Source organism: Bos javanicus, chromosome 11, assembly GCF_032452875.1.
Source record: "Bos javanicus breed banteng chromosome 11, ARS-OSU_banteng_1.0, whole genome shotgun sequence".
In the NCBI taxonomy this organism is placed as follows: domain Eukaryota; kingdom Metazoa; phylum Chordata; class Mammalia; order Artiodactyla; family Bovidae; genus Bos; species Bos javanicus.
Window position 1 is genome coordinate 15,609,836 of NC_083878.1, and position 18,034 is coordinate 15,627,869.

At 46.7% G+C, this 18,034-nt stretch overlaps 1 protein-coding gene across 6 annotated transcripts in view; it reads left to right on the forward strand.

Moving 5' to 3' along the window:
- The first annotated feature begins 4,805 nt into the window (after positions 1 to 4,805).
- Positions 4,806 to 18,034, forward strand: part of LTBP1 (latent transforming growth factor beta binding protein 1) — a 456,789-nt gene continuing 443,560 nt past the window's right edge. For all 6 annotated transcript variants that reach the window (XM_061432037.1, XM_061432039.1, XM_061432038.1 and 3 more), the window contains exons 1-2: positions 4,806 to 5,365; positions 6,434 to 6,504. In XM_061432037.1, the coding sequence (XP_061288021.1) occupies positions 4,893 to 5,365; positions 6,434 to 6,504 (544 nt within the window). In that variant the 5' untranslated portion in view covers positions 4,806 to 4,892. The remainder of the gene's footprint in view (positions 5,366 to 6,433; positions 6,505 to 18,034) is intronic.

Consider the following 18,034-nt stretch of genomic DNA (forward strand, 5'->3'; position numbering starts at 1 on the left):
GCACCTCATTCTTCTCTGCAAATGGGCCCCGTCTCCAACTTGCTGACACATCTCGGGAGAAACATGGATACGTTCAGTGGATGAGTCTCTGCTTTAATTCCTCATCGGAAAAGCTGTGTGATTTTTCATGGATGCTGTTAAACGTGGAGGAAGTCCCACATTTCTAATCTGCTTCACCTCTGCTTTTTTTTTGATGCAATGGTTGGAAGAACGAGGGAGAGGACCATGCGAGTAAATGAAGCATCTCCTTGCAGGTATCTGCAGCTGCAGCTGTGGTCTTTGGCCTCCAGCTTGTGTGAGAGAACACGAGACTTCCTGTGCCTCCCGCTTTGCATGTGGTGTGTGGCAGCCAGCCAGCCTCCATTCTAGCACCTTCTAAGGGCACAGGCTTAAATCTTGCCCAAACCTGGACAAGCTGATGTTCAGGTCAGAACCAGCCGAGGTTCAGAAATGGCAGGATCCTGTGAGCAACCTAAGAAGATTAGCTCACAGATGCTGGGTATAATGCTTCTCACCCGATAGTTCCTTTTTCCTTTCCCCCTCCTCCTGCCTGTTTTCCCCCACTTCTCATTCATTGATTTCTCCTTCATTTTGCCCAATCTGCCCTCTTCTTCCCTTCCTTCCACCCATCTCTTCTTTTCCCTCTTTCCACTGCATCCCCTCTTTTTGTCTTCACACTTCCTCTCTTGTTTTCCCTTTCTTTTCCATTCCTCAATCTCTCTCTCTTGCTTTCACTCTCCTTTTCTCTTTCTTTTACCTACAATTCACCGATTTCTTGTTTATCTCTTTCCCTTCTCCCTTCTCTTTCTAAGAATTTCTTGATGAAATTAGAAGAGAACTAAGAGAGGTCCCATGAAATCCTTGGCTGGAGGAAAACATGAGTGGAAGAAGTTCTGATCATAGGCAGCCGTTCAGTTGATTTGTAGCTGACCTTAAATATAGGAAAAGATTTCAATTACAAAACTCATAAAACGTAAGGATGAGGGAAACTGGCTGCATTTTTGAATTTGACTAATGGTTTCAAAGTGCTTTAAAAGTTTGGCATTTGCCAGCCTTCTTTTCTTCCCCTAATCCTCAAACCCATGAGTTTTTATGCGAAACATAATCCTCTTTTCTGATTCATTTACACTTAGCTCATCTGAGTATTGTTTTGTAAAAACCATCTGAAGTCCAAGAAGTTTTATGAGATCTTTAAAGACTTGTTTTTTCAACCAGGAAGTTGTGTACTGCCAATATAAATGAACCTTAAAACCTAGGGGGCTTGGCATTAAACAGGGTCTAGACTTGGCAAAGGCTGGTCCCCCAGCCTGACAGAAACTGGGCTTTCACTTTCAGAGTAACAGTGAGTCCAGTGTTTTAGATGAGTGACCATCTCATACGATAGTACATAGGCTGCACAACACATTTTTCAAGGGTTATCTTGCTAGTTATGTAGATAGCAAGAGACTGATGTGGAAAAACTGAGACTTTGCTAGAGTTTCTCGACTAGATTGCTTGCTTCTGTGTACGCATGCATGTATGCTCAGTGGTGGCCGACTCTATGCGACCCCATGGACTGTAGCCCACTAGGCTCCTCTGTCCATGGGATTGCCTAGGCAAGAATACTAGAGTGAGTTACCATTTCCTTCTCCAGGGGATCTTCCTGACTCGGATCGAATCCACATCTCTTGTGTATCCTGCATTGGCAGGCAGATTCTTTATCATTGTGCCACCATATTACCACATTAATGGTTGTATATAAGTAAACACACATGTATACAAATGTATATGGATCATTTATGGATGAGATTAACATTTACATTAGAGATTCTTCCTGTGCTTATGTTTCAGAGAAGATCTAATTGTGATGTATCCAAATATGTCACAAGGCAGGTTGTAATCAGACTGAAGATTGGGGTGAAATACTCACCTCTGTGGATCAAGAGAAAGGAAGATTGCTTTTTAAACATTTTTCTGCAGAATCACAGAGCATGGTTAACGCCCTTGTTCTCGTCAAATGTGAGGACCTTGGGTGGACCCCCAGGCCCTCTGGAAACAGGCTCGTAGGTGAAATGGCTTGCTCAAGTTCCTGTGGAAAGTGAAACAGCCAGGCCGCTCGAGCCCAGCCCTCCGGTTCCATGTCCAGGCTCTGCCCTCTGCAGGCAGCTGCCTCTCATTGACCAAAAGGGGCTTTGATGTGTGCTGTCCATCTGGGTCCTGGAGTGAGTCACAAGAACAGCTCACCCACCACCACAGACTAAAGTCTGGTCCTTTGGTGATGCTGCCCATCACTATTTCCTGAGCTTTCACCTGTCTGACATGCATTCTTTGCAGTCTAGACTCTTCAGAATGGAGCTGGTGCTCTAGACATCCCCTCCCTCATCCATTTCAACTGCTGCCTACCTGAGAGATTATAGAGATTATAAAATCTCTATAAACTGGTTTGAATTGCAGGTAGAAAACGTTTTCCGTACATGTTGCAGATTCTCCGTGAGATGACAACAAATTATGGGTTGTACTGTGACACTGGTGGTGATTTAGTTGCTAAGTCGTGTCTGACTCTTGCGACCCCGTGGACTGTAGCCTGCCAGGCTCCTCTGTCCATGGGATTCTCTAGGCAAGAATACTGGAGTGGGTTGCCATTTCTTTCTCCAGGGGATCTTCCTGACCCAGGAATCAAACCTGGGTCTCCTGCATTGTAGGCAGATTCTTTACCATCTGAGCCACCAGGGAAACCCACTGTTGTATTGGCCTCTCACAAAGCAAATCCTGCCTTGTGAGGGTTCTGTGATTGTTTCAGACTGTTGCTTCACTGAGTTCTTTATCTTTTTAAAAAGGTTTTATTTACATTTTTTCTCTTGAATAGGATAGGAAGCTTTTCCAGAATAGAAAGGCTGTGCTTCTGATATGTTGTGTCTGCAAAGGGTCAGCCTCTCTGCTTGCCTCCAGAGTAGCACTTGGGAGATATTTATTAGCCTGTGCCGTGTCCTTTCTCCAGGATCCCAGGCTGGAGACAGTTTCTTCACCCATCCTCCTTCCTCAATCTTCTCAGCTGGTTCCCTTTGGCCTGACTCAGAGACTGACCTCGAGTGACCTCACTCATCTTGTCCACAGGGACCCCGGATGTTCTTAGAGCCACAGACTCTTAGGGCTGGAAGGAAGTTTGAATCCAACTTCTCTGTGTTGTAGAGGAGCAAGCTGAGGTGCGGAGAGGAGAGGTGAGCTGCCTGTGGTCTTTTGGCTACTTAGCAGCAGTGTTAGGACTGAACTGAGGTCTCTCCCTCCAGCCAGATGCTGTTGATTCTGTGACTGTGGCTCTCAGAGGGTGTTCTCACATGAAACTGGGGCTCAGGCAGATGGACTGAAGCTCTCTCCTGCCAAATCAAATATCGGAGGTCTTTCCCCAGTCTACAGAAAAAATAGATTAAGGGATGAAGTTTCAACTTTCTTTTCCCTTTATTCTTTTTAAACCATTGTCACCTGCTACCAACTGTCCACGAGCCAATGAGATTTTCTATTGCATTCATGTAATTAAAGCATGAATTGTGCTGGAGAAACTGTTTTAAATTCAAATGCTAGAAGTAAATATGTTATTATTTCATGGTTTTCCCCCCAAAGCACCCTGACCCCAGATCCTCTGTCCCCTGGGACATTCTGCATCTCCCTTAATGTGATTTTGGTTTATCTCCAGTGAGTGATCCTTTCTTTTTCAATAGGGGCCCAGGGAACTCATCTTTTTTTTTTTTTGGATATTATTTCTTTTTAAAAAATTTATTTATTTTAATTGGAAGCTAATTGCTTTACAATATTGTAGTGGTTTTTGCCATACATTGACATGAATCAGCCATGGGTGTACATGTGTTCCCCATCCTGAACCCCCCTCCCACCTCCCTCCCCATTCCATTGATCTGACTTTAAAAAGATACTAATAACGGCTTGGCATTATTATGTATTCTAAGCCGTGTGCTCCCATCATAAAGGCCTTTTCACCGAGGGTAGAGCTGCTTCCCGGATTGATTTCTGTTGCAGTTTTCCCCGTCTATACAGGCGCCCCCTGGTGCCCACCCTGGTACATGCCAAGCGAGGAGTAGGGTACCAGAAGCTACAGACCCGCGGAGTTTACAAACCTAAGGAACCATCTAAGCACTTTGCAATGGACATTCAGCGCACCCCGAGCAGTCCTTTCGGGGGCCCGATCTGGTATTTTAATCCAATACCCGCAGCAAGTACCCGAGCAAACCACGTCAGAAAATGACTGGAGATGTCGTGCAGACAGTATGAAGTGAGTTTTTTGGGGCTTCTAGAAGGAAAGGACCAGCCAGTGACTTTGCCGTGTCCTTTGTCCTTTCCACGGGAGACGGGATCCTCTGCCTTTGCCGACCCACAGGCACAATCTCAGTGGATGTGGAGGGTGGCGGCGCGTTTTCGGGCTCATCTCACGCTTTCCCCAATTAGGATTTACTGCCTGACGTCACGTCTGCCAGATTGGCTGTTCAGATCTGACACTCGGTTCCACGGCGAGAGAAACTTTTTAAAGACTTTGCAGCCGGGGCTGCCGCTGAGCGTCCCGCGCGCTCACACCGCCCTCGCCCACTCTCGCCGGGTCCCGGGCGGGCACCCCCTGAGCCCGCGGCTGGGCGAGCCGACCCTCACCTTGCGCGGCCCGCGCCCCTCCCCTCCCGACCCCGCGCTCCCCACCCCCACCCCGCCCCCTCCTCCCCGCCGCTTTCGGCTGGGGTCTGGGGCTGCTCAGCCGCCCGCGGAACTTCCTCTCTTGCAACCGAGTTTTCCTCCTCCCCGCCTTTCCCGGGCTCCCGGCCGTCCTCCGGGGGATCCTGAGCGCGCGTGAGCCGCCGCACCGAGCAAGCGGCACGGCCGGGGGCGGGGGCCAGGGGCGCCGGCTGGGGCCCGCGATGGCGGGGGCCTGGCTCAGGTGGGGGCTCCTGCTGTGGGCAGGGCTGCTGGCCTCATCGGCGCACGGCCGGGTGCGGAGGATCACGTACGTGGTGCGCCCGGGCCCCGGCCTGGCGGCGGGCGCCTTGCCCCTGGGCGGGCCCCCGCGCCCGCGGACCTTCAACGTCGCGCTCAACGCCAGGTACAGCCGCAGCTCGGCCGGCGCCGGGGCCCCCTCGGAGCGGACTCGGCGCACCAGCCCGCCCGGCGGCGCGGCCCTGCAGGGGCTCCGGCCGCCACCGCCACCGCCACCGCCGGAGCCGGCGCGTCCCGGGGGCCCCGGCGGGCCGCTCCACCCCAAGCCCGGCGGTCACCCGGCGGCCGCTCCGTTCGCCAAACAGGGCAGGCAAGCGATGCGCTCCAAGGTGCCGCAGGAGACCCAGAGCGGCGGGGGCTCGAGGCTGCAGGTTCACCAGAAGCAGCAGCTGCAGGGGTAAGCCCACACACCCCCTCCCTCCTTGCTCGCGCGCGCTGCCCGCGCGGGGACACGCGGGGTCCGGCCCCTCGGAGCCCCGCGGTGACCCGGGGTATCGTCCGCCGTGAGTCTGCTGTCTCCTCCCCGCCCGCCTCTGCCTTCCTTCCCCGGAGTGCGGCGGGAAGAGCGGAGTGCGGGGAAGCAGGGGAACTCGGAGCATAAAAACTCCGATCACATTGTAACTGAGCTGCGGGTAAACACAAAAGGCATTTCTGCCTGGGGCGTAACCTACTGTGCGCGAACCAAACTACTCCTAGAAGATGGGCGTAAACATGAAGTCACTACAGCTTAATCCCTCATCATCAATTAAACTTCCCTTTGCAACTTAGTTTAATTTTTTTTTTTTTTTTTGAGCTAGTGGGGAAAAAAAAAAAAAGTTTGGAGGAGGGCTGCCTATAAAGATCCAGCCTCTGTTCTGTAACCTAGAATTTTCAGCATCCTAGTAATTGTGAGCTTGGCTTCCCTGCACCTGTGGGGTCTGCTTTCCCAGGACGGGGATGTCTTAGCATTGACAAGAATTTCAGTTCAATGGTTTCTGTTATTGGGCTTTCCTAAACATCCTCCCTGCCCCCCTCCCCATTAATCATAGGTTGAGGGTGTGGAGGGAAACTTGTTTTGCTTTTTTTTTTTTTTTTTCCTTCAAGGGTGGTTCCAGGCGTTGTGATCTCACCTCTCTTTGGACGCCTCTCTCTGAAACTCAGATTCAATTTAAAATGTGGTCACAGATAATATACAAAATACAATTGGCTTTACTTTACTTTTGTAAGAAAACCGTTAGTTTGGACCTTGTTCTCCCGTCTAGTTCCAGGCTGTGCAGGATTTGATTCTCCCATCCCGCTCTGATCTCCTGTCCTTCCCCTTCTACCTGGGCAGCTTTGGGTTGGGCTTCCTGGGTACCTGTTAGGACTCTCTGGAAGCTAGAGGAAGGTGGAAGCAGGAGGCTGGGCTTGCAGGAGTCCGATGGAGGCTTGGGTTCTCTGAAAGAGTGTGGCTACTGCTGGACTCAGGGGTCTTGCTTTGTTTCAGGGTCAATGTCTGTGGTGGGCAGTGCTGTCATGGCTGGAGTAAGGCCCCTGGCTCCCAGAGGTGCACCAAACGTAAGTGTACATGTTCCTAGCTACCCTGCACAGTAAGCCACGTGGGTCAGTCCACATGGGGGTGGGGATCACATAGAGGGCATCTGAAGAGGCTAATGCTGCCCTGAGGAAGTTGATACCTGCAGTGCAGTCCACCCAGTTACCTGCAGCCTCGTCACCACCTAGGAAGGGCTGGGCCAAAGTAATGACAGTATCAATACCAGTTCATTGGATACAACTGTGCCTTGCATCCAAGATTCCCCTGCATTCAACCTCTGTTACACCCATGGGGGGCTAGGAAGAAAATTCTCATTGGAGGTGTGCAGTATGGCAGAACCGGTACAATTAACTTAAACGTGGATATCGACCAATGAAAAACATTCTTTACGTTGATGGCAGGAAGGGAATGGTAAGTAGGAGGCCCTGCTCTGGAATCAGTAGTGTTAAAGCTTTCTGACAATGGCAATCAGAATCTGCCATCCTCGAGGTCGGTTCCCAGGAGGTAACCACTCTACTGTTTATCAGAACTGACAGGTGGGTTTTCCTGCAGGGCTTCTCAAACTAATACACATGCTTAGCAGTGTTTTGAAATGTATTAATGATGCATATAGATTTGAGAACATCAGAAACTATTTCCCCTCTGCATTGTGGAAGTTTCAATATAGTTCGAGAATCCTCTTGACAAGTTGATTCTGTCTGGTGCTAATTGGAAATAAAGAAATCTTATTTCCATTCAGAAAAAGTTAAGCATTCTTAGGTGTTCTCTGCACAGAGCTTGAACCATAAACATGTGGATTAGAATCGTCCAAAATTTTAGTTGCTTACTAGTATTCAGTGTCATAAATCAAATTAAGCAATTTGTCTTGTATATGGTTTGGATTTCAAAATACTGGTGAATAAATTAAAAAATTTTTTTCTATTACAGTTATTCTGGTGAACTTGCTTGTTGAAAGGTGCCTTCAGTCCCTGAAAGAAATAGGATTCTGGCATAGTGACTTTAGTTTTGGAAAGAGCGATGTCCAGACGGGTTATGGTTTGGCTGTGATCAAGGAGTAGTGGCAGACATGAACTCACTAATCAGCCTCCTCATTATGGAACTCAAACGGCTAGATCAGAAATAGGGTTGTAGGCATTTTAGATTAACTCATAACCCTTCACTTCTTCTTAGATTACACTTGACAATAGTGCACCAGTATTTTCCTGAGTTTACAATTGCTTGGGTCAAATTACACATCCTCTCCTCCCTTCAGTAACTCCGGCTCAAAACCTGATATGATATGGTTTGCCTGTTACATGGAGACAGCCCATCCATGACAGCACTGCTGCTGTGTAAAGTGGGGTACTGCTGGTAAGGAGTGAAAATAGAGAGCATTCTTTTATAGGTCATGGGTGAGTGCTCCTTGATGCCTGTTAGAATATGTTAAGACTGTCAAAGAAGTTTCCTTGGTAAGCTATTCAACTGAGTGCCCTCTCTGAAAAGATAATAGTAATACCCCATTCTTAGGTTGTCTGGGGATTTGGTGATCCAAAGATGCTCTGGAAGGAGAGTATCCTTGTATTGAGGAATCACTTTATGCTTCCTGCTTCTCCAGGTGACGGGGCAAGGGCATGAGTTGTGCCTAGGTTTAGTCAGAGTTGCCCTCTGATGACCCAGAAAAAGATAAGGCTGCAAAAGGCTACCAGTCAGAAGCTGCTGCTGCTGCTAAGCCACTTCAGTCGTGTCGGACTCTGTACAACCCCATAGACGGCAGCCCACCAGGCTCCCCCGTCCCTGGGATTCTCCAGGCAAGAATACTGGAGTGGGTTGCCATTTTCTTCTCCAATGCATGAAAGTGAAAAGTGAAAGTGAAGTCGCTCAGTCGTGTCTGACTCTTAGTGACCCCATGGACTGCAGCCTACAAGGCCCCTCCGTCCATGGAATTTTCTAGGCAAGAGTACTGGAGTGGGTTGCCATTGCCTTCTCCGACCAGTCAGAAGAGTTAGGGTTGAATAGTTACCATCTGCAGCATTCCAGAGGATGTTACACCATGATTTAGTCTCATAATACCTATTACAATGCTTGTGACTTTTGGTTCAAGTTATCCTTCCAGCTGCTAGAAGGTAGCCCTTGGACAGCACCAGGATTTAAGTAATCAGTGCAACATTAGCCTTCCAGTACTGCCCAAATTAATTCAGGCCCCAAGGCTGGAAGCTTAAATCACAACTCCTTTCAAGAATAATTGTGTTTTTAAAAATGATGCTGTGTTAGGTCAGTGCTCATTCCAAAGTACTATATCTGCTCAATGGTAAGTTTCAGTGGGGGCCTTGTGTTTGTCTGGCAGAGCCAGAGATGAGGGAGCCTTTTGCCTTCACATGGGAAAACCAGGGTTACTATTGATGCAGTGAAACTTGTGTCCGTGGCTGAACAGTGTGACACTGGGAAAGACCCCTGGCCTTGGATTCAGGAAACTTGAGTTTAAATCCTCAAGCCTTCACTAGCTGTGTGGCCTTGGGGAATTCATTTGACCTCTGTGACCCTTATATTTTCCTATTGTGAAATGCCTGCTAAAGACTTGACTATTGGGACTTCCCAGGTGGTCCAGTGGTTAAGATGCCATGCTTTCCCTGCAGAGGCTGAGGTTTGATCCCTGGTCAGGAAACTAAAATCTCACAGGCAGTGAGGCCAAAGGAAAAAAAAAGTTGAATATTTTGCAGGATTGTTGCTCGTATGAAGGTGAAAGAGAATTATAGGTTTGAAAGCCTTGATGAAACCAGAAGGATTGTTAGAGTTTATTATTGAATCAAGCCAAGTAAACCTTGTCTCATTTATCCATTATTCAGTTTTCTTTTTTTCCGTATGAACGTGTGTGCGTGTGTGCCAAGTTGTTTCAGTTGTATCTGACTCTTTGTGACTCTTTGGACAGTAGCCTACCAGGCTTCTCGGTCCACGGGATTCTCCAGGCAAGAATATAGGAGTGGGTTGCCATGCCCTCCTCCAGGGGATCTTCTTGACCCATGGCTCCTGTGTCTCCTGGATTGCAAGTGAATTCTTTACCCACTGCGCCATCAGGGAAGCCCCTTCCATATGTATGTTTCCTATTGTCGTCAACTTCTTTTCAAAGAATGTACATGTGGATCCCTTTTTATAATACATTTTTAAAGTAGTTTAGGGTTGGGGGAGGGGGAAATACAGAGATACTGTGGTCAAGGAGTGCACAGTTTTAGTCTCTTAAGATGAATAAATTCTGAAGATCTAATGTATAGCAGTGTGACTGTAGTTAACAATAGTGTATTATAAACTTGTAATTTCCTTAGTGTTCCCACCACACACAAAAAATGTCACCTGTGTGGTGAGGGTTATGTTCATTAGCTTGGTTGTGATGTTTATTTTATAGCGTGTGCATATATCAAAACATCGTCATACACCTTAAATATATACAATTTTTATTAATTATACTTCAATATAGATGAATTAAAAAAAAAGGAAGAGATGAAAAAGCCAGTCACTTCCATACTGCCTGGCTTTGATTACTGAGAAAAAAGAAATAAAGTAAATTGGATTGTTCTGTAGCGCAGAATGATTTATTTTAAAAAGAACTTTAAAAGGAACTAAATATTTGATTATTTGTGTATCTCTAGTTCTCTCGGTGTAAAGCGTGCTGTTCAGATGGAAAATACTCCCTAAGGCATTCATCATTTGAATGGAAAAAATTCTGATACCGGTTTTTGTGACTACAACTACTTTGGTAAATACTAGTGAAATTTAGGCTGCAAAAGAAATCGGTCTGTGGTCTCTTTCCCCTCTCACTTCCTTATTACGCTGAGACTGAACAGTTACACTTGGGTATGGTTTGTTACACTTACAAATACCAAAGGCAATGGCACATCAACATCAATTTTCCTGTTAAGATAGTAGTCATCAGATAATTAACACACTGCTGTAAAATGACTATACTTCAAATAAAAAGGTAGGAGTCCTCATACCGTGTGTATGCAATTTGGATGTGCACATTAACGCTGAGGATGCTAATTGTCAATTCTATTTTCAGGATAATTGAAAGGATTTAATTGAAGAATTTAAATTTGTAGAGGCTGTTTTCCAGTTGATGCAAAAAAATGTTTCTGCGTAGGAGATGGGATATGTTTCTGTTGTTCAGTTTGCTTAATCTTGTGAGAAAACGAGGTGTCCCTTCGAGGCAGACTGGATTGATTTTAGCTGATTGAGACTTAATTTAAACGGGCCACGGACAAATGCTTCTGCACACTGAAGATTTAGCGAATCTGAAATTGCCAATCAGAGAGATGTGAAACGAGCAGCCGCAGACCCACAGGGGCAGAGACTGGTTGTGGGTGTCCACAAGGGCAGCCCTGAGGGCTTCGCCACCCAGCCTCCATGTAGAGATGCCCCATCGCATATTAATGCTGCTCTTGCAAACACTCTTTGTGTATGGGTCTCTAGGAGTTGAAATCCCAGCGCGAGACATGGCATTTTAGTTATTAACGTGGAGTGACTAGGGCTTTCCAGGTGGTGCTAGAGGTAAAGAACCCGCCTGCCAATGCAGGAGACATAAGACATGGGGGTCTGAGCCTTGGGTTGGGAAGATCCCCTGGAGGAGAACATGGCAACCCACTCCAGGATTCTTGCCTGGAGAATCCCCATGAAGAGAGAAGCCTGGTGGGCTACAGTCCCTGGGGTCACAAAAGAGTCAGACACGACTGAAGTGACTGAGCTGCACACGTGCATGGAGTGGCTGCTGAGAGTGATGTCCATTTTGGGCAAAGAAGATGGCACTGCACCTCTTTTCTTTCTAAGGGCTTCACATTTATTGCGAGGGTTTTAACAGGTTTTTTTTTTCTTTCCCCATTTTTGCATTTTTTTCCCCTCTGCCTAAACTGAACCCACCAGATTGGTTGTTCCAATCTTTTTGTCCCCCTCTCAGTGTAAGTGCAGGCCAGAGAGAAACACTGCCAGTGGGCTCAGCTTTAAAGAGGAGACTGGACTTGGGAACAGACAACACAAAAGAAGAAAGGCGAGATGAGACTGAGGCCGGGTTGGCAGAATGAGGTGGACGGAACAGGAAAGACAGCAGATCTGAATCCAAAGCTGGTGCCTGGCACAGGGCAGGCCCTGCCTAAATGCATGGATGGTTCTTTCATTTATTTAATGGGTATCTGTTGAGCTTTTACCATGTGCCAGGGTCTATGAATAGAGGAGAAATGCAGCCAGCTGTAGGGCGCGCAGAGTCTGTTTTTACTCACTTAACTCATGGCACATCAAATGACTTGTTCTCTGCTTAGCAAGAAACAGAAAATCGATATTCCATTGCTTTTCCACTGGCATTCAGCCCACAGTGCTTTGGAGGGAAAAAAAAAAGCCAACTCTAGACATTTTCCTTAATTATATACAGAAGAGACAGAGTCTTGCATGCCCTGATTCTTGGAGCTGTGGGCATCGAGGGCATCGTCCATGAGTGTGCAGCACCATCCATGAATGTGCAGTGTGGCTAGAGTTCCAGGTGATGGAGAGGCTCCTATGCCTCTTGGCTCAGCGTTGTGCTGCCTAAGTGTGGGAGTGGGCCTGGAGTGATCACACATTTTTCGTCAGCCTGCTATGGCCATTGACAGCTGCCTTGCCGGTAGATCTGCCGTGAGGTTTACTGTGGCAGCTGCTGGGAGGGCGGCCCCGGCCCCAGTGCAAGGAGCAGGGGCCCAAGGGTTGGCTGGAAAAATCTTGTCGTGCGGCACAGACAGCCCAGAGAAGGGAGAAGGACCCAGAGGTCAAGTTCACACTGGGTCAAATATGTGTTCTCAGCGCTGGTTAAAACAAACATTTAGGAACCATAAATTCTGGGCTGTGATCATACTTAAACTTCTGTGGCGAAGCCCTGAAGCCCCCCAGGCCAGCCTGTGCACCCCGTCGCTGCCTGGCAGGCGTCAGGGAACTGTTTCTCTGTCCAGTGAACCCTGGGACCTTCGGAAGCCTGACTTGGTGAAAGGACCTTTGGCCACCGCAGGAGTTTGCTGTTTCTGACCCTATTATTTGTTGTCTTGGATATTCCAAACAGACTCAAACATGTTTGGGAGCTCGAATTCAGTTTTCCTAAAATGCACATTTTGCTTCCAAGTCCTTCCGAGTGATGAGCAGGGTGGCGTTACAAGGGTGGCGTTACCACTCTGGCAACAGAAAACAAAATCACAGCAGAAGCTGAAGATCTGCTGTGGAGGGAGGGTGATTTGTGCACGTTTGTGCAGTTCTTTGTAGCCTGCAGAGGGCATTCTGTTTCTTTTACTTAAAAAAAAAGAAACTTCTTCATGAAGTTTGCATTTTGCTTCATGCAAAATGCTTCATGAATTTGCATTTTATCCTTGTGCAGGGATCATCCTTATCTTTGTGTCTTTCTAGTGTTGGTATATGTGCTGCCAAGCCGGCACTGGAGAGCATTCCTTGACCTCCACATCCCTGGGGGTGTAGGCCAGGCAGGCATGATTTATTACCCCTGTTTAAGTGGGGGGCAGGGCCCAGACCCCACCCAGCTCTATGGCTCTTAGTTTGTTGTTCTTTCTGCTGCTTCCTGGACAGCCGGATGCTGAAATCTCTCTCTTGAGGTCTTGGTCTTCAGCTCCCCCGACAGCCCTCCCTGCCTTGGATCGACTTTCCCCTCCAGAGTTCACTGTGTGAATTCCCTGCTGCTGCTGCTACTAAGTCACTTCAGTCGTGTCCGAGTCTGTGCGACCCCATAGATGGCAACCCACCAGGCTCCCCTGTCCCTGGGATTCTCCAGGCAAGAACACTGAAGTGGGTTGCCATTTCCTTTTCCAATGCATGAAAGTGAAAAGTGAAAGTGAAGTCGCTCAGTCCTGTCCGACTCTTCGAGACCCCATGGACTGCAGCCCAACGGGCTCCTCCGTCCATGGGATTTTCCAGGCAAGAGTACTGGAGTGGGGTGCCATCACCTTCTCCAACAGGGTGGCTTAGACCAACAGAAATGAGAGCTCTGGAGGTTGGAGGTCCAAAATCAAGATGTCAGAAGGGCTGATTGCTTGTGAAGGTGTGAGGGAAGATCTGTTCCAGGCCTTTCTCCCTGGCTAGCAGAAGGCTGTCTTCTCATTGTGTTTCTTCACCTCATTTTCCTTTCGTCTATGCATGTCTATCTTGAGGTCCAAGTTGCCCCTTTTTATAAGGACACCAATCATATCAGATTAGAGCTCACCCCAATGACCTTGTTTCCAGAAAAGCATCTATTTCTGCTTTATTGACTATGCCAAAGCCTATGACTGTGTGGATCACAATAAACTGTGGAAAATTCTGAAAGAGATGGGAATACCAGACCACCTGACCTGCCTCTTGAGAAATGTGTATGCAGGTTAGGAAGCAACAGTTAGAACTGGACATGGAACAACAGACTGGTTCCAAACAGGAAAAGGAACACGTCAAGGCTGTATATTGTCACCCTGCTTATTTAACTTCTATGCAGAGTACATCATGAGAAACGCTGGACTGGAAGAAACACAAGCTGAAATCAAGATTGCTGGGAGAAATATCAATAACCTCAGATATGCAGATGACACCACCCTTATGGCAGAAAGTGAAGAGGAATTAAAAAGCCTCCTGATGAAAGTGAAAGTAGAGAGTGAAAAAGTTGGCTTAAAGCTCAACATTCAGAAAATGAAGATCATGGCATCTGGTCCCATCACTTCATGGGAAATAGATGGGGAAACAGTGTCAGACTTTATTTTGGGGGGCTCCAAAATCACTGCAGATGGTGACTGCAGCCATGAATTTAAAAGACGCTTACTCCTTGAAGGAAAGTTATGACCAACCTAGATAGCATATTCAAAAGCAGAGACATTACTTTGCCAACAAAGGTTCGTCTAGTCAAGGCTATGGTTTTTCCTGTGGTCATGTATGGATGTGAGAGTTGGACTGTGAAGAAGGCTGAGCGCCAAAGAATTGATGCTTTTGAACCGTGGTGTTGGAGAAGACTCTTGAGAGGCCCTTGGACTGCAAGGAGATCCAACCAGTCCATTCTGAAGGAGATCAGCCCTGGGATTTCTTTGGAAGGACTGATGCTAAAGCTGAAACTCCAGTACTTTGGCCACCTCATGTAAAGAGTTGACTCATTGGAAAAGACTCTGATGCTGGGAGGGATTAGGGGCAGGAGGAGAAGGAGACGACAGAGGATGAGATGGCTGAATGGCATCATTGACTCGATGGACGTGAGTCTGGGTGAACTCTGGGAGTTGGTGATGGACAGGGAGGCCTGGCGTGCTGTGATTCATGGGGTCGCAAAGAGTCGGACACGACTGAGCGACTGAACTGAACAATGACCTTGTTTGGATGTGATCACCTCTGTAAAGATCCTAGCTCTAGATAAGGTCACAAGGAGTTGGACACTACCGAGTGACTGAGCATCACTAGATAAGGTCATATACTCAGGTACTAGGGATCAGGACTCTAGTTCTTTGTCGGGGGAATCATTCAACTCACAGTAGCATCCATAGATGCTCTGCACCTAGGCTTGAGAAGTGGGCTACTCAGAGCCCTGGGCCATCCCTAGGCACTTGGGAGTTCCCTTGCAGTGACCCGAGGGTGGGTGGGTAGAGGCTCAGTTGGGACCGTCCCCCTCAGTCTGTGACTGTGGATGGAATGTGGCTTCTTCCCTAGTGCAGAAGCTTGGGCTGCTCCAAGGAGCAGGAAATGTAAGGAATTGGCCACTGGTGATTTTGGTTATACCTCTGGCCTTTTCCACTTGGTCTGCTTTAAAGAGATTCTGCATATAGGGTTATTACACCCAGTTTTTCTTTAGTTAGTTGAATGATAAATACATTAAAAATGACATTTATTTTTAGCTGTGCTAGGTCTGCATTGCTGCATGCGAGGTTTCTCTATTGCAATGAGTGGAGGCTACTCTAGTTGCAGTGTGCTGGCCTCTCATCTCGGTGGTTTCTCTTTGGCGGAGCCCAGGCTCTAGGTTCAAGGGCTTCAATAGTTGTGGCGCACGGGCTCAGCAGTTTTGGCTCATGGGCAGGCTCTAGAGCTCAGGCTCACTAGTTGTGGCACAAGGGCATAGTTGCCACGAGCCGTGTGGGATCTTCCCGGACCAGGAATGGAAGCCATGGCAGGCAGGTTCTTAACCACTGGACTACCAGGGAAGTCCCAATACATGTATTTTTATAAGCGTTAGAAATTTGCAAAAATTGTTAATGATAAAAAATTGTTAATGGTGGTTAAATAAAGTGGTTTTAAAAAAGGTTTAAACACTTTGGAACATGTTGGGTGCTTTTTTTCCTACTGTTTTAATTATAAAATATTTTAAATACACAGAAATGCAGACAATAATACATCCAGCAGCTGCTCATTGGGCTCATGTTTTTAAAACCTCCCTGACGTGGTAATTAAGCACAATGATTTATGGATAAGGGAGAGACGAAGGTCTTATCTTGCTTTAACTGCATGTTTTACTAACGATGTTTCCTGTCTTCCTAGTGGAAAGAAAACAGTACATAATTTGTTGATGTGACACAAATTGGTTGTTTTGGTACTTATGGAAAAATACAGAGCTGTATTTGTATATGCTTTCGTGCACCTGTTTGCTCAGCTTATTATTCAGGTTGAACATCTCATGTAGGCACAGTCCAGTGGCCAGTGAGCATTTGTGTGCACACTGTCATTTAGACCCAAGACAATGTGAAGAAAATGCTGTCTGTTACTCCCCCATCATACCCACCTTTCTGCCTTCCTCCTCTTTCTCTCCTTATTAGGCCAGAGTTTTACTTGCCCTGAACTAGAGGTGGTGGAGTTCCTTGGTTACAAGTTCAGTCTTTGGAGCTAGAATACAAGGCACCTAACTTGATGTTAACACTTTGCCAACACATCCTCACTCTTTGATCTTGGACTTGACCTTGGGGCAAGGCTAAGTTACCCCATTCACATTATAGGTGTGATGATGGTTTTTGCCATCATTTAGAGGCTGCTAGGGGACCGGATGAATTAATACACAAAGAGCGCTTAGAGAGCAGCTGCCCCCCACACAATAGTATTTGACAGATGTGAGCTCTCAAGGGCTCCTGTTGGTCTGTTTAGGGGGGTTCCCCCTTGTGGGCACCCCAGCGTTTTACACACCCCTCTTGGTGTTTCGCAGATGCCCTGTTCTTCTGTTCTTCTCTCTTCCCCTCTTCTGGAGCACTCTGATTGCACTCTCACTTGGCTCTGGGTATGACTGGACCAGGTAGGAGAGGCATCTGCCCCCACCATCAGCGTGGACCTCCTGGGAAGCAGGATTTTCTGTATCATTTTAAGTACCCAGGCTCCCTTCCTTGCCGTAGGACATATGCTAACTGAATTGAGTAGAATTGAATTGAACAAGTATCTCTGATTTTGCTGTGTTGTAAATACTTTCCTCTAAATACTACATAAAGAATTCCACTTCCTTTTCTGTTTCCTCTCACCTTTGGGTGGAAATTCCCTTTTGGTTTTCTTTCCACTATATATTTCTGTGTGTTTATCCCTTGCCCGACGGACACTGCTTATTATGACAGCTTTTCAAGGGCACACCACCTTATTCCATTTCCTCCTGCTTCTCTGAAGGCTACCCTGGCATGGCCCAAACCGTAAGACAGCTTTTCCTTTCTCACTGCCAATTTTAGAATCTTTCTGCTCAACATCATCTGATAGAGATTTGGGACTAAGTATAATGAATGTTGTATGATTTTCCCTGTAATTTTAGATCCCCAAATACTGCTCTTGGCCAACTACACTAGTCCCTGTGGTTTTTTCACTCCACCACATTTGAGTAATATTGTTGGCACGGACCTAAGTAAACAGTTTGTGAAATGTTGTGTTTTGTAAATTAGGAGATGGATGGGCTGGTTTTTTAATACATGCTCTTGGTTCTGCTCAACCAGAGGAAGATGAGTTTGGTTAATGGATGGGAAGACAAATTGGAGGGAGGTGTTTTTAACTGAAGTTGATGTGGTTGATTTACTCATCAATTATTTAAAGATGAGAACTAAATGGTTGAAGAGGAACCTTCAGAGGTATTTTGGTAATGAATTAAGGAAGCATCTTTACAGAGGATAGAAGATGTAACCAGCAAAAAACCACAGGAGGAAAAGAGGATAATAAAATAAGGAAAATATAATAATAAGGACCCTTTGTCTTTGTAGACTTTAAAATGTTTGTATTTCTTATAAGATTACCAAACAATTCCAATCTCCCTTTCAGTCTTGCAGGAACTTCAGTTTATTATTGTTACTATTATAAATTAAAAGTAGAATTGCCATCCTGTCACTGATATGTGTTTTATCTTAACACCATCTCACGTGGACAGTTAACAATTAGCATCTTCAAAATATTTCATTATAAAAGCTATTTAAATCGGCTCAGAGGTACCACCTCACCTTGATGAATCATTTGCTACATTGGTTCAAGAGTGGGGGCACTTTTGACTCTGCTACTGACTGTGTAGTTTAAAGTAGATCAGTTACCTAACTCTTCTGAGATTTTTTTCAACCTGGATGAATGAAATGAATGGGCAGAGGGTCAGTCATCACCCAACCCAATTCAGGTCAT